Raw genomic sequence first — 15,890 nt, 5'->3', positions numbered from 1 at the left:
TCACGTCTGTAAATTTTTGGACCTAGTGTCTCCACTTTTGGAGAGAGAGAGAGATTTTAGACAACTTTAAAACATGGCTTGTGTTCTTTTGGCAGGCAGAATCGACTTCCCACTTTCTTTGCCTTGGAGTAAACAAAATTGACCACTTCTGGGGTGTATAGTCCTCATCTATACTTATTTAAGGACTGTTTCCCTGTAATCACTCAGTACTCAGCCGCTCCAGGCTATATTATAAAATATTTCATTTGATTGAAAGACATCAGGGACAGGTAGATTGGGTAAAGGATGTAGCCTTACGGCTAGAGCGGTTAACCTCAGAGCTGGGGAACCTGGTTTGAGTCTCGGCAATGACGCTCAACATCCTGTGATTCTGGGCAAATCACTTCATCTTCCTGTGCCTAACCAAAATAAATGTGTGCTTCTGTAACGAAACTGGTGCTCATGTAAAGCTCTCTGATACCCGATGTCTCGGGTCTAGTTTGCGCTTTATAAAAAAAAAAGTGCAAGACATATGATTACATTTCCTGAGTGTGAGGTGCGTTCTGTACAAGAAGTCAAATTGTGTATATTTAAAATGGGAAGTTCTGGATACCTTGTTTGTGTTTCTTGATGTATGATTATATTCCATGCCATTTAGTACTTTTCTGATGCCCACTGCCCATGTAATTTTCGTCTCGTTATTTGTTTGTCATATTTACCAGGGCTTTGTAAAACCATGTTACTAATTATCTGCCACAGTCCATTGCATATAGTAATTGCAGGACTTTGTGGGTCCGTGGGCCAGTAGTGGGTTCTTCCCATCTGTCCCTGAATGTTTTGGGAGTTTGTTGTACTGTAAAAATTGGCCTCTTGAAAGGCTGCTGTTTTCTTTGAGGTCTTGTAGTGACCTAATTGTGCGTTATTCATTGCAGTGTCCTGCTGTCATCATGCCAATGTCATTGCAGGAGTGCATCTGATTTTCAGTATAATATTCTCAAATGGGCTTTGGGCAACCTCTGCAGATGCCAAGCAAATAGAAATACTCTTTCTATTAGGATTATTTCTGCTAGGCTCTGCAAAATTAGTGTTCTAGTCATCTGCCTTGACTACCTTATTCCTGAAATTTTCCAGACACCATCCTCTCCGAATGTGAATTGGCTGTCTTTTTTCCAAGATGATGTTGATGCAGAGCAGCTTGTCTGTCAATTTCGTGCCTGCTTACTAGTTACTAAGCGACATCACAAAATGCTTGGATCGCAGTACCCTTTCATATCATGAGATATGTATCCAGGGATATTTTTAAAACGTCCATCTGATGTCACCCTTCACAGGCTTTCGATTGATGCCAGTAAACAAGAAGGAAATACCTTTTAGTAATAGGTCCCTATACGTTTACACAGGGTAGAGTGCCACTGTTGAAAAGGTAATATCTGATAGGGACATCTAGTGTCAGATTCCTTACGTTTGAATTTCCCAAGCGCCAGACTGGATCTGGAAGATTTTTGTGTGAGCAGTACCCTTGCGCACTGATAGGTGGCGTTGATTGGCTCCACTTAGCTCAATCAACATTGTCTGTGCCGGAAGTGACCAACACCTCACCTAAATAGGTGCTACCTGGAATTGCTGAGTCCGTTCTTTCCGTGCTAGTTAGAACTGATTCAGAGAAAGAGCTACCCCTCTGTCAGTTTTTGAGCCTTTTTTTTCTACGTTTTTAAAAGTTTTTTTTTTAGGAAATACTTCCTCCTGGTGTGTCAAGGGATGTATTTGGGGAAGATGGGTTTAAAACCGTATGGCACCTCTCATTGGGCCATGTCGGTTTCAGACTCACACCTCATGGTACCTCGAGCCCGACCACAACTCCAAGTCGTGCTTGGACTGCCAGGCTATGGCACCGAAAGCTTTGTGGGAGCAATCCCTGAAGCTGCTAGCGGCCTGGCAGGTGACCGCTCAGGAGATCCTGATCATGATCGAGAGGAGGTCGCGGGACCGCTCCGTGAGCCCCAACTCGTCGTCTTCCAGTTTCCTGTCCTCGAGCCATTCGGCTAAGAAGCACAAGAAGTAGAAGCATACTATGACTTCCCCATGTCCATCAGCCAATACGATGAAGGAGCATCGATGTTCTAGGCTTGATTCTTCATAGTCGTTGCTTGGGCCGACTCCGAGCCTCCCTCCCTTTTTTAAGAGCTGGAGCGGCCCGTGCTCATGTCAAAGAATTTTGCAAAGCCATGCGGCAAGTATTTGAATGGCCTGACCCCTTTAGCGTGCCTTCGGCCCCACTGGGAAAGAGGACATCTCATCTGGTTTTGTGCCTTGGCTCCAGCCCTGGCTCAGACGGGCTCCCTTAGATCCAGTCATGGATCCGAACCGGCGCCAGTCGTGCTACTGTGACTTAACATCAACGCCGATGCTCCTGACACTGCCAGTACCTACCAGCGGCACCAGCTCCTTTCTGATACCCAACGACATGGAGCCACATCGACCGACGCCATTGTTGGCAGGACCACCTTATCCTAGATCGGAGCCTGAGACAATTTCTGAAGGGCTAAGCATATGGAAGATGAGTGGTAGTGGTCACTGGGCTCTTTAGAATACCGCTAGAGGGTGATATGGACTGATGTGAGGATCGCAGGGATAGTAGTGGCCTGGACACATCCCCAGACTCTGGTATGCTTTGTCCACCTAGAGTGTCTACGGGGCAGGGAGCGTCTTATTCCATGGAGGTGAAGAGGGCAGCTGAGGACCTGGATATCGAGTTGCCTTCGGTGACTGTCAAGACCGAAATCTCGACAGAAGTGCTGCAGGTGGGATCTTCCTCTTCAGAACCCTTGCTCAGTGTTAATGAAGCACTGACTGATGTTCTACTGGGAACCTGGTCTAAGCCCAGTACAGGAGCTCCTGTAAACAGGACAATTGACCACCGCCGCCACCGCCCGCACCTGGGGACCCGAGTTTCCTTACGCCACACCCCATCCATGAGAGTTTGGTAGTCCAAGCCTGTACAATGCATGGCACATTCCCGGCCACACCCACAGATAGGGAATCCAAGAGGCTGGACAGCTTGGGGAAGATTGTTTTCTTCTACCAGCCTTGCGTTGCAGACAGTAAACACCACATGCTTATTGGGTTGCTGCATCCACAAACCGTGGGACACGGTTGCGCAAGTGTTGCCACAGGTCCCGGAGGAGAGTCGGACCTTGCTTTTCCAAGTTGTAAAAGTTGGGAGAGATGCAGCAAAGTTTACCATTAGGTTTGGTTGGGATACGACCAACTCGCTGGGCAGATCGGTTTCGATGACGTTGACACTTCGAAGTCACGCCTGGCTGAGAACATCTGGCTTTTTTAGACCATGTCCAGGCTTCCCTCATAGACATGCCCTTTGATGGCAACCATCTCTTTGGAGACAAGCAGACTCTGCACTGGATCTCTTTAAGGACTCATTAATTCCTGCCAGGTCCTAGGGCCTCTCAGTTGTCCCCCGTCAATCCCAGTCTGCCTATCGCCCCTTTTGTGGTTGCAGAAAAGGTTTTCAACTGTGCCAACCCTACTCCAGCCCCATGCAAGCTACCCAGTCTGTGCAGGGGTGGGGACATGGTTTATACCGACCGTGTGGGTCTGCAGCAGCCTATAAGCCCTCAAATCAGGCCCTACAAGATCATGAGTGGTCAGCTGGTGGCAGAATCCGCCAACATCCCCACCACTGGCAATTCATAACAACGGACAGGTGGGTGTTACAAATTATTCAAAGAGGCTGCTCCCTTCCCTTTAAATCCTCCCCTCCCTCTCAGGATCGGCTGATGGAGGATTATTTGCCCTTGCTCCATGAGAAAGTCACGTCTCTCTCAGCCAAGGTAGCCGTAGAGAGGGCTCCCGTGTCAGAAGTAGGCAGTGGTTGCTATTCCCACAACTTTCTGATCCCCAAAAAGAACAGAGGGCTTAGTCCTATCTTAGATCGGAGAACCCTCAACCTCTTCCTCAAAAAGGAGAAGTTCAAGATGATCACATTGGCTTATGGAATTGTCAGCCCTTGACCCTGGAGACTGGATGGTAGCATTGGACTGGCAGAACAATTAGTTTTATATTCCCATCCTGCCTGCCCATCAGTGTTACCTGCAGTTTACAGTAGGCCATGAGCACTTTCAATTCATCTTGCCCCCCTGTGGCCTTACCAGCGCCCCGCAGTGTTAACCAAGGTTATGGCGGTGGTCACAGCTCATTAATGGAGATGAGTGCTGGCAGTCTTCCCATATCTCTACAACTGCCTGCTGAAGGCGGAGTCGCTCCAGGCTGTTGTCTCCCACCTCCAGACTACGACAAACCGTCTGCATTTGCTGAGGTTTAGTATCAACTTGCCGAAGTCACTTTTGATTCCCTCTCAGATGCTCCCTTGACACAGTGCAGTTTTGGACTTATCCTACTGAGCAGCGAGTCTGGGATATTCAGGCTATGATACTGCTGTTTTTGCCTCTATCCTGGATTTCAGTGACAATGGCTCTGAGGCTGCTGGGCCTCATGGCTTCCTGCATCCTACTAGGGACACATGCCAGATGGCGTTTGCGGGCTCTACAGTGGGATCTGAAATTCCAGTGTGCGCAGCCCCAGTGGAATGTCTCCGACATAGTCCAAATCTCGGAGGTAACTGCAAAAGATCTGCAGTGGTGGCTAACTAACAACGATTGGGTCAGAAGCAGAATTCTCTCGCTTCCCCAATCAAATCTTACAGTAGTGACAGATGGGGTACTCCTGGGATGGGGTGGCCATCTGGGAGAACTTGAGATCAGAGGACTCTGGTCTCCAGCAGTATCCTGACTTAACATAATTATGCGGGAGCTCCAAACGATCCGGCTGGCATTTAAAGCCTTCCTACCCTCCATCAAGGGAAGTCTGGAACAATCCCTGCGTCTCTGAAAATGGCTGGAACAGCAGGGCATATCTCTGGTGGTTGAACAAGTGGCCCGTTCCCTGAACACAGGAGCGGACAAACTCAGCCGTCGATGCCAGGTGGATCACGAATGGTGTCTCCATCCAGATGTAGCTGAAGGTCTCTTTCAGCAGTGGGGAGAGCCTTGGTTAGATCTGTTTGCCTCTGGCAAGAACGCACAATGTCAGCCGTTTAAACCGTGCCCAAGTCATCCTTGTGACTCCAGACTGGGCGCGGAGAGCCTGGTATCCCGAGTTTCTCAGCACGAGCATCGATCCTCTGATCAGGCTGCCTATTCTGGAGGATCGTTTGTTACAGCAGCAGGGGAGGGTCCTCCACCCGATCTGTCAACTCTACGCCTTCTTGCGTGGAGATTGAGTGGCAACAGTTGACAGCTTTCCACCTTCCTCCCGAAGTCTGCAATGTTATTTTGGCATCCAGGAGTCCCTCCACTAAGACAGTGTATGCTTGCTGGTGGAACAAATGTGTATTATATTGTATAGAAAAGTCTATTTACTCCCTTTCTGCTTCTCTGTCTGATGTCCTTCATTTTATCCTTACCCTCGACCAGCAGGGCTCTGCTTTGGTCACTCTCAAGGTTTACCTTTCTGTTCTGTCTGACCAACCCTTTTTAGTTAAGTCCCCTATTGCCATAGGTTTCTCAAAGGTCTTGTACATATAATCCCACCTTCCCCTTTCATTATGCCTCAAATAGACCTTAACACCTTCAATGCTACAGCAATTCCTCCCGGATGCTGACCTCCCTTGAATCCCATTGTTCATGACGAGCTCAGCTCGTCATGAGCACACGAGCAGTGTACTGCATGATGAGCTGAGCTCGTCATGAGCATGGAAGGGGTTAATTTGGTTCTCACATATCTGATGTGTGCTCGTTTCGAGGCTCTTCATAAGTTTCCCCTCCGGCTGCTCACCATCAAGACAGCCTTTCTAGTGGCAATCACATCTTCCCGAAGGGTAAGTGAGCTGCAGACTTTATCATCCAAGCCTCCATTCCCATCTCTATTTCCAGACAAGTTGTCACCTTGACCACTTTCTATACTCCTCCATATTCCTCCATATTCCTTGAAAGAAAAGGAGCATCTCCATTGTCTGGACCCCAAAAGATCTTTGTCTGTCTGCCTTGACAGCACACAAGAGTTCGGGTGGGTGACCAACTTTTCGTGGGGTATGCTGGAACGAAGATGGGTCGGGCAGTACAGAAACTAACCATTTCTCGCTGGGTCGTTCTCTGTATAAAAATCTGCTATGCCCTGGCCAAGAAGCAGCCCCCTGAGGGCTTAAGGGCTCGTTCAACCAGGGCTAAAGCTGCTACCACTGCTATAGTGTGTGGAGTCCCAATCCTGGACGTCTGCCAGGCAGTAATATGGATGTCCCTGCACACATTCATCTGACCCTAATGCTTGGATAGTCAGGCCGCAGGGATGGGGACTTCACCCGTTCACTACTGCTGGACTTTTTGGTTTAGAATTCGTCCGCCTCCCACCACTGAGTATTGCTTGGATATCTATTCAAAGGTAAGGAATCTGCAGCTAGATGTCTCTATTAGATGAACAAGTTACTTACCTTTGGTAACAAATTATCTGCTAGAGACAAGATCTAGCTGCATATTCTTACCGACTCACCCATCCTCCCCGCTCTTCGGACAAGTTTTTAGTGACAGGGCTGATCCCTGTCAGGACCCTTATTTGGACACATCAGTGTCAGTACACTTCATGGCTCTATGCTCCTGCTGTGGAAAGTAATCACTTCTGGCGCTGACACTGGCAGGCGGATCCGATCAACACCACCTACCGGCACACAGGGGTACTGCTTGCACAAAAATCTTCTAGAACCATTCTGACGCCTGGGAAATTTAACGGTAAGGAACCTGCGGCTAAATCTTCTCTCGATCAGATAATGCTTTGGCGGAGGTAAGTAACTTGTTCGTCTAGTTGGTAAGGAAACATTATAAACACCCTCCTATTCCTGCCACCTACAGGCAGCAATTGTGTTTCATGTTCATTTAATTTCCCAACTCTTTTAACATTCTTTGCATCTTGCCAGTGTCAATATTACTGCCATGCTGCTCATCCCTGTCCTTCACTTGCTTTCCAGCCCCTAACCTTATTTTGTTGCTGCTGTTCCTGCCTCTTTTCCTATTCAAATCCATTAATCGACATTGGGGCTACGTAGGGCGGGTTGGAGAGTATAGGTCACAGGCTTCCTAGATCTTCTGTTGTCAAAACTACGTGCCCTTCCAAAGAACCACATTTCCCACATACCTAAATAGCAGTCTTCTCATGACCACTTAATGTTGGGGAGGAATACAATTCTTTCATATGCGTAGTAGATTAAAATGAGAAACGAGATGTGATGTCAGTTTAAAAGAATGTCCTTTTACAAGGTCTAAAAACTTTTCCATGAGGTTTGCCCTTGCATTACCTAATGAGAACCCTTGCTGCCTTTTCTTACATTTACACTTGATGGGAAGATTAAAAATCGCCCTTCTAAACTGTTTATCTATTATGTTTCATAAAGGCTCCATCGGATGCAGACCTTAAAGAGCACATGGTTGGGATCATATTCAGCAGAAGTAAGCTGACTAACCTACAGAAGCAGGTATGCACCTGAAAAATATTTCATATTTTCTTTTTTCAGAGCTCTTATATGTTCCCATAGTGATTCCCTATGTTATTAACTCATTTAAGTTAAGGGCTTTGGTCCTCTTTACTCTCATATTCTGATTGTGACTTTTCTGCCTACTCAGGTGTGTGCCCATATCGTTCAGGCCATTCGAATGGAAGCAACACGTGTCCGCGAGGAATGGGAGCATGCCATCTCCAGCAAAGAGAATGCCAACTCGCAGCCAAATGATGAAGATGCTTCCTCTGATGCTTACTGCTTTGAACTTCTCTCAATGGTGCTGGCACTGAGTGGGTCTAATGTGGGTAGGCAGTATTTGGCTCAACAGCACACTCTCCTGCAAGATCTCTTCTCACTGCTTCACACTGCCTCACCCAGGGTGCAGCGACAGGTGAGCGCTTAACAGTTTATTAAGTGGTACCTAACTGTTCTCAAAATTGGAATGAGGGGGACCACTTCAACTTAAATAGTCCTTTCCTCATTAGGTCTAACAAAAGACAAAATGTCTGAGGACCATTTTTAGTCTGCCATCCATATGAATATTATCAGGAACAATCTCAAGGGTGGGGTCCATAGGATTGCGTCCATTTTTTGTTCTGTCGTTTATTTTGATCTAGTATCAAATAGCTACTCACTAGCATGGATATGGTAAGAATTGTAATCTCGAACAAACAGGCCAAATAAATTTTCTATAAACACTTTTGTTGCTGTCAAAGTAGTTACCAATTCTTCTGTGCCGTCTCTCATCAACGCTTGTTTTGCTTTACCTCAAGAGAAATTGTTGCTTTTCTTGTGAACACATAGTGTGATGAGATCTGTCTATATAGTGTTCAAAGCAGAGGTTTTTTTTCCTCTTTTTACTGCTGATGTCTGATATTGGCTATCAGTTTGCAGGAGACTGTAATCATGAGAGCATCAAAGAGACAACTGCAAGCTTTGGGCAAAGTGAAGGGTGGCCTTGTGGTGTTTGAGAAAAGTCATGAAATGTCATCTTAAACTTTCCTGGCAAAGACATGCAATTCTCAGCTCAATTGTTGTACATTTTTGTATTCACATTATGGTTCTTTACGATTTGATGCTTTTATCTATGTGGATATAATATTTTGCACTTTATTGGTTATGGTAAAACTGACATTTGTGGTATAGACTGTCAAACCTTCCATAATCTTTGTATCCTTCCTGAGGTTTCCCCTTCACCCTTCTTCACCATTGAGTCCCGTCAGCTGTTGTAAAAGTAAAGATAAACAATCTGTGGTGTTTCTTTCCATGTTATTTAATTTTTTGTGTTGGAAAGGTTTGTGTCTTGCAAGGAAACTAGGGATCCAAACCCTTATACTATCTTGAAAACTGAAGCATATCATCTAAATATGCTGCTACGCCTTCTGCTAGCCGCACCTTTTCAGATCTAAGCCTTCTGGTCCAATCTTAAACCATCATCTACTTGCTGGCATCCTATTACTTGGTGCTAGAAAGCTTTAGCGCAAACCTTAGCAACTTTGATGGAAGTTTTCATATTGACATTAGGGAGAGAGTCTTCCTATAGAACAGACAGGACACAGGGACATACCTTTATTATCTTATTCAAATGGTCTACTGTATCAAGAAGGATATGGGAAAGGCAGGAATGGTAGTTAGAATGGCTTGCATTTGTATGTTTTAATTTGATCTCAGATGTCTGGAGCTTGAGGAAAAATACACTAGTTTTGATGGCATGATATAGCCTTCCTATTGCTTTTGTTCTTGACGGTGTTGGGATTCGTAAAGTGCTAAAATACCCTAAAACAAAAATGGTGTTCCTGTGCCAGCTGACTGCAGTAAAAATGAAGGAGAAGCAAGTTAATGAGGAAACAGAAAAGATTTCAGCCATTTGCGAAGCAAGTGTACGTTTTCTTGTTTCCGGAGTGCAAGGGGTAGGAGCTTCCATTGCTTGGGTGCAATATCAGAAAAAGAGTTGCCTCCATTTCTGGTGCTGCAGATTGTACATATGTACAGAGTTGAAGGAGACAGAACCTAGTCAGTACAATGTTATATAGCATTTAATTTTGTTCTGAAGCAGAGTAACTTAAACAGAGTGCCCAGAGCAATAGGAAGCCAATACACTTTAGAAGGTTTTTGAAAAGGAAGCAAAACATAAAATATAGTAAAAGAGGCACACTGCAGCATTTTGACCAATTTGAAGCTAACATATAGTTTTTGAAAGCTCACAATTTAGAGAGTTGTCGTAATCCAGGTATGTGCACCGCAGTGTTCCTGAACTTAGGAGAAAGATATTTTTTCTAAAACATATATAGCAGAAGCAATTGGCTGAGGTAAAAGCGTTGAGGGGCAACATTGGGAGCACTGTCAAAAATAAAACCACGACTTTAAATAGCACTGGAGAGTGAAGGAGGACTGTGTGCCTCTGTGCACTTCTATCATCTGACTGCCATTTATAGCATACAACTCTTATAATTTGTATAGTTTTCGTACTCAACCCAAGTGAGCAGGATAGGAAATCTGCCAATTTATTTCTTGTTTTTGCCAATTTGTCCCAGATTTTAAAATCCTACTGGAAATTTTCGAGCTCTGACTTAACTTCCCTTGCTGGATTATTATTTGTATGGAGACTTGGTCTCCTACACAGTGCACCAAAATGTCCTCATCGTTTATTTTTCTGCCAAGACCACTTTTGTTGTCTGAAAATTTCAGCTCATCTCCTCATAGTACCCTTGTGGGAAATGCATCTATCTGAAAGAAACAGGTTAGTATTAGATTCCTTACCTTAGAATATCCCCAGGCGTCAGTCTGGATCCGGAAACTTTTGCGTAGCAGTACCCCTGCGCGTCGGTAGGCGTCGTCTGCAGGCGTCCCCTGCGGCTCCGCGTCCGTCGTCGGCGTCGTGCGCCGTGATGACGTCGCTGGAGTATATAGACGCCGCCTCCGCGCGCTGACGTCAGTTCTTCTTTTTTCCGCGCCAGTTAGCGCAGATCCGAAGAGCAGTACTCCGGTCTTTTGACCAAAGTTTTTTGATTAACTCTAACTCTTAAGGTGCCGGTAGGATGCCCGGTTTTAAGAACTGTGACGGGTGTGATCGCACGATGTCGGTCACCGACCACCATCGACTCTGCCTCCGGTGCCTGGGCGCGGACCACGACGTGGAGTCCTGCGTCGACTGCCGGGCCTTGACGAGTAAGGCTAGATGGGAGCGGTCCCGCAAGCTACTCGAGCTCCGGGTGTCGGCCCCGCGTCGAGAGCGGTCCCGGTCCGGCCGGAGGTCGAGGGAGCGGTCGAGAGAACGGTCGCGGAGCCGCCACGAGCGCTCCGGAAGTCGTCACCATTCCTCCGGTTCCTCGGGTAAGAAACACAAGAAGTCGGGGCGTCGTCATCGCACCCCCGACTCCCCCCGACGCTCGCGCGATGCGGCCGGGGGTTCGGGTAGCCCCGCAACCCCGCGTGGGTCGCCGACGTTGCCTGCTCCATACCCGTCTGTCCCTGGGCAAGGCGCGTCGCGCGAGGAGATAGAGGAGTTCCTCATGGCCATGAGGTCGCTGTCTCCTCCGGCGGGGCCTACGGCGCCTGCGGGCCCGGTGGTCCCGTCCGGGGGCCCGAGCGGTTCGGGTGCTCCTGCTCCGACGCCGTCGGGTGCTCAGGCCCCGACGCCGCCGACGGCTCCTGCCCCGGCGCCGCTGGGTCCTTCAGGGTCGACGCCGGCTGGTCCGCCGGCCTCTCCGGCGCCGATTCCATCGGGGCAACCCATGGTGCCGCCTCCGCGCGGCGCCGCGACTCCGTCGCCGGCTCCGGCCGGCGTCGGCTCCGGGCGGCGCCACCCCCATTCTCTCTCCTACTCCGGACGCGGAGTCGGACCGGCGTCGCCCGACGCGGAGTCGGACCGGCGTCGCCCGACGCCGAGTCCGGCGCCGATGGGGCCCATTGGCCCCGAGGAGCCGGTCTACATCGTTGACTCAGAATATGGTGAGGATGTAGATTATGGAGAGGGTTGGGAGGGGTCTGAGGACCCTCTGTCACGCGAGCCTAACCCTGGTTTTGTCTCGCCTCCTACTGTGGCTTCGGAGGCTGGGGCTGTTTATTCAGTGGTGTTGATGAGGGCTGCCAAGGCTTTACGCCTTGAGCTCCCCGTCGCTAAAGTGAGGCCTAACATCCTCACCGAGGTCTTCAAACCGCAGTCATGCCCACAGGAGCCTCTGCTGCCGTTCAATGAAGCCTTGACAGACGTTCTTTTGGGCACGTGGTCCAGGCCCGCTTCAGGTTCGCCTGTTGATAGGAACGTGGCCAGACGCCACCGTCCGTGTCCGGACGACCCTAAGTTCCTGTCCACCCATCCCACCCCTGAGAGTCTGGTGATCCAGGCCTCAACTTCCCAAACCGCATTCCCGTCGGCCCCGCCCGACCGGGAATCAAAGAGGTACGACCAGTATGGAAAGATGGTCTTCTCGTCCCTGAGTCTGGGACTGCGGTCTTGCAACACCGCATGCCTCTTGGGCCGCTACACCCACTCTCTGTGGGATACGGTCGCGGAGTGTCTGCCGCAATGCCCGCAGGAGGTACGGGACACGCTCGGCCAGGCTATGATTGAAGGCCGAGACGCGGCGAGATATTCCATCAGGTGTGGTCTTGATACGACCGACTCGCTGGGCAGAGCGATGTCCACGACGGTGGCGATTCGTCGCCACGCCTGGCTGAGATCCGCCAACTTTTCGACGGATGTCCAAAATACTTTGATGGACATGCCGTTCGATGGCAGTCGCCTGTTTGGCGACAAAGCGGACCACGCGCTTGAGCGCTTCAAGGACTCCAGGGTCACGGCCAAGTCCTTGGGTCTCTCGACCCAGCGCCAGCAAACGGGTTCGTTTCGCTCCTTTCGTGGCCAAGGAAGGGGCGGTCCCACACGTGCTGCCAGCCACGCACCGCAGAACACTTCTCAACGCGGTGGCGGCCGTGGATTCCGCCGTGGAGGCGGTCGGGGACAACGGCGCGGTCAGGCCACACCTCCCCCCGCAGCATCAGCCTCCAAATCCTCCTAGTCCGAGCTTTCAGGCCCATGTGACGCCAGTGGGTGGCAGGGTTCGCCATCACCACTCCCGCTGGCGCACTATCACATCGGACAGGTGGGTGCTGCAGCTCGTCCGAAGGGGCTACTCCCTCCCCTTCGAGACCACTCCTCCAGCCATGCCACCGCAGAACCACCGTGTGTCGGGGGACCACTTGACACTTCTGCAGGAGGAAGTTACGGCCCTCTTGGCCAAGGGGGCCATCGAACCGCGTTCCTGGGCCAGAAGTAGGGTGTGGTTGCTATTCCCACTACTTTCTGGTACCCAAGAAGGACAAGGGGGGCCTGCGTCCTATCGTGGATCTACGGAACGTCAACGGCTTCCTCCGGAAGGAGAAGTTCAAGATGTTGACTTTGGCTCAGGTCTTGGCTGCTCTAGACCCGCAAGACTGGATGGTGGCGTTGGACCTGCAGGATGCGTATTTTCACATCCCCGTCCTGCCGGCCCACCGGCGTTACCTGCGGTTCACGGTAGGCCACGAGCACTTTCAGTTTATCGTGCTCCCATTCGGCCTTACCAGCGCCCCACGGGTGTTCACGAAAGTGATGGCGGTGGTCGCAGCTCATCTGCGCCGGTTAGGGGTTTCAGTCTTCCCCTACCTCGACGACTGGTTGTTGAAGGCGGGCTCGCCCCAGACAGTCGTCCACCACCTTCAGATGACGGCAGACCTCCTGCACGAGCTGGGGTTTTCCATCAATGTGCCGAAATCACACCTGTGTCCCTCTCAAAAGCTCCTTTTCATCGGAGCGGTTCTCGACTCAGCGCAGTTTCGGGTTTATCCTCCGGAACGGCGGGTCCGGGATATTCAGGCTCTGATTCCCATCTTTCAGCCGTTATCCCGGGTCTCGGTCAGGTTGACGCTGCGGCTTCTGGGGCTGATGGCCTCCTGCATCCTTCTGGTGCATCACGCCAGGTGGCGGATGCGGGCTCTGCAGTGGGACCTGAAGTTTCAGTGGGCCCAGCATCAAGGCAACCTATCCGACCATGTCCTGATCTCGGAGGGCACTGCGAGACAGTTGCAGTGGTGGCTTACGGACCGCGATTGGGTCAGAGGCAGATCCCTCTCCCTTCCGCAACCGGAGCACGTAGTTGTGACGGACGCGTCCCTCCAGGGCTGGGGAGGCCACTTGGGAGAGGCGGAGATCAGAGGCATTTGGTCTCCGGCGGAGTCCCGGCTCCATATCAACCTGTTGGAGCTGCGGGCGATTCGCCTAGCACTGAAGGCATTCCTCCCCTTTGTCAGCGGGAGTGTAGTGCAGGTGTTCACGGACAACACCACCGCCATGTGGTACTGCAACAAGCAGGGCGGAGTGGGGTCGTGGACCCTTTGCCAGGAGGCCCTGCGTCTCTGGCAATGGCTGGAACGTCAGAGCGTGACTCTGACGGTTCAACACCTGGCAGGTTCTCTGAACGCCAGGGCGGACGAACTCAGCCGTCGGTGCTCGGTGGATCACGAATGGCGTCTGAACTCGGACGTGGCGAGAGGCCTCTTTCTGCAATGGGGAGAGCCTTGGTTAGATCTATTCGCCACAGAAGAGAACGCGCAATGTCATCAGTTCTGCGCGTTGGAGTTTCCAAGACGGCACTCGCTCGGAGACGCCTTTCGGCGCGAGTGGAGTTGCGGTCTGTTGTACGCCTTTCCGCCTATACCACTTCTGCCCAGAGTGCTGAAGAAGATCAGGCGCGACCGGGCCCAAGTTATCCTTGTGGCTCCGGACTGGGCTCGAAGGTACTGGTATCCCGAGCTACTCAGCATGTCAGTCGGTCCCTCGATCCGCCTGCCCCTTCAGGAGGACCTTCTGTCGCAGCAGCAGGGGACGGTCCTCCACCCGAACCTGTCCAGTCTCCACCTCCATGCGTGGAGATTGAGCGGCGACAGTTGAGGCCATTTGACTTGCCTCCTGAAGTCTGTGATGTGATTCTGGCAGCCAGGCGTCCCTCCACAAAGTCGGTATACGCCTGCCGGTGGAACAGATTTGTGGCATGGTGCACAGCAAAGGCTGTGGATCCCCTTTCTGCCCCTCTCTCCGAGGTTCTCCTCTTTCTTCTCTCCCTTGCCCAGCAGGGCTCTGCTCTGGGCACTATCAAGGGCTACCTTTCTGCCCTTTCCGCCTTCTTAAGGCTACCTGATCAGCCATCTTTGTTCAAGTCCCCTATTGTAACGAGATTCTTGAAGGGCATCACGCACATGTATCCACCTGTTCCGTTTGTGATGCCTCAGTGGGACTTGAACCTGGTTCTGACTTTCTTGATGTGCGCTCCCTTTGAGCCGCTTCATTCCTGTCCTCTCCGTCTCCTGACTTTAAAGACGGCCTTCCTGGTTGCCATCACCTCTGCCAGGAGAGTGAGTGAGCTCCAGGCTCTTTCTGTCAAACCTCCTTTCATGTCCATTCATCCAGACAAGGTGGTTCTGAGAACTAGACCTTCTTTCCTGCCCAAAGTAGTTTCTGCTTTTCACATCGGGCAGTCCATCACCTTACCCTCCTTCTTCCCGCCTCCGCATCCTTCAAAAGATGAAGAGCGGCTCCATCGTCTGGACCCAAAACGTGCGCTTTCATTTTATATGGATCGCACACGCCAGTTCCGGGTGGATGACCAACTGTTTGTTGGCTACGTGGGTGAGAAGAAGGGAAGGGCGGTACAGAAACGAACCATCTCTCGGTGGGTCGTCCTGTGCATCAAAGCGTGCTACTCTTTGGCTCTGAAGGAGCCTCCTGTTGGGCTGAGAGCCCATTCCATTCGGGCCACGGCGGCTACTACTGCCCTGGGCCGGGGAGTCCCTTTGCAGGACATTTGCCAGGCGGCTACGTGGGCCTCGCTGCACACCTTTGCGAGGCACTACTGCCTGGACAGTCAAGTCCGGAGGGATGGCTTCTTTGGCCGTTCGGTCCTCCAGGACTTTCTGGTGTAGGTTTGTATTGGTTCGCAGACCCACCACCGGGGTTGGTATTGCTGGGGTATCTATTCTAAGGTAAGGAATCTAATACTAACCTGTTTCTTTCAGATGAACAAGTTACTTACCTTCGGTAACGATATATCTGTAAGAAACAGTAGTTAGTATTAGATTCCTTACCGCCCCTCCCATCCTCCCCGTTCTGCGAACTGATACCTAGGGTTAAGGACATCCCTTTCAGGGCCCTAGTTTCAAATGGCACCAGTGTTGGTTCTCACATGGCTTTGCGTGTTCTGGCGCGGAAAAGCTGTGTGCAAAGAACTGACGTCAGCGCGCCGAGGCGGGGTCTATATACTCCAGTGACGTCATCACGACGCCGACGACGGACGCGGAGCCGCAGGGGACGCCT

General features: G+C 50.7%; 1 protein-coding gene across 5 annotated transcripts in view; it reads left to right on the top strand.

Annotated features, from left to right (window-relative positions):
- The window catches only part of MYCBP2 (MYC binding protein 2), a 1,909,483-nt gene that overhangs the window by 1,625,823 nt on the left and 267,770 nt on the right, over window positions 1-15,890 (top strand). For all 5 annotated transcript variants that reach the window (XM_078657470.1, XM_078657469.1, XM_078657471.1 and 2 more), the window contains 2 exons: window positions 7,436-7,516; window positions 7,665-7,931. In XM_078657470.1, the coding sequence (XP_078513596.1) occupies window positions 7,436-7,516; window positions 7,665-7,931 (348 nt within the window). The remainder of the gene's footprint in view (window positions 1-7,435; window positions 7,517-7,664; window positions 7,932-15,890) is intronic.

This window comes from Lissotriton helveticus, chromosome 8 (genome assembly GCF_964261635.1).
Source record: "Lissotriton helveticus chromosome 8, aLisHel1.1, whole genome shotgun sequence".
NCBI lineage: Eukaryota > Metazoa > Chordata > Amphibia > Caudata > Salamandridae > Lissotriton > Lissotriton helveticus.
Note: the sequence above shows the minus strand (reverse complement) of the source record. Positions and strands in the feature narration are given on the sequence as shown.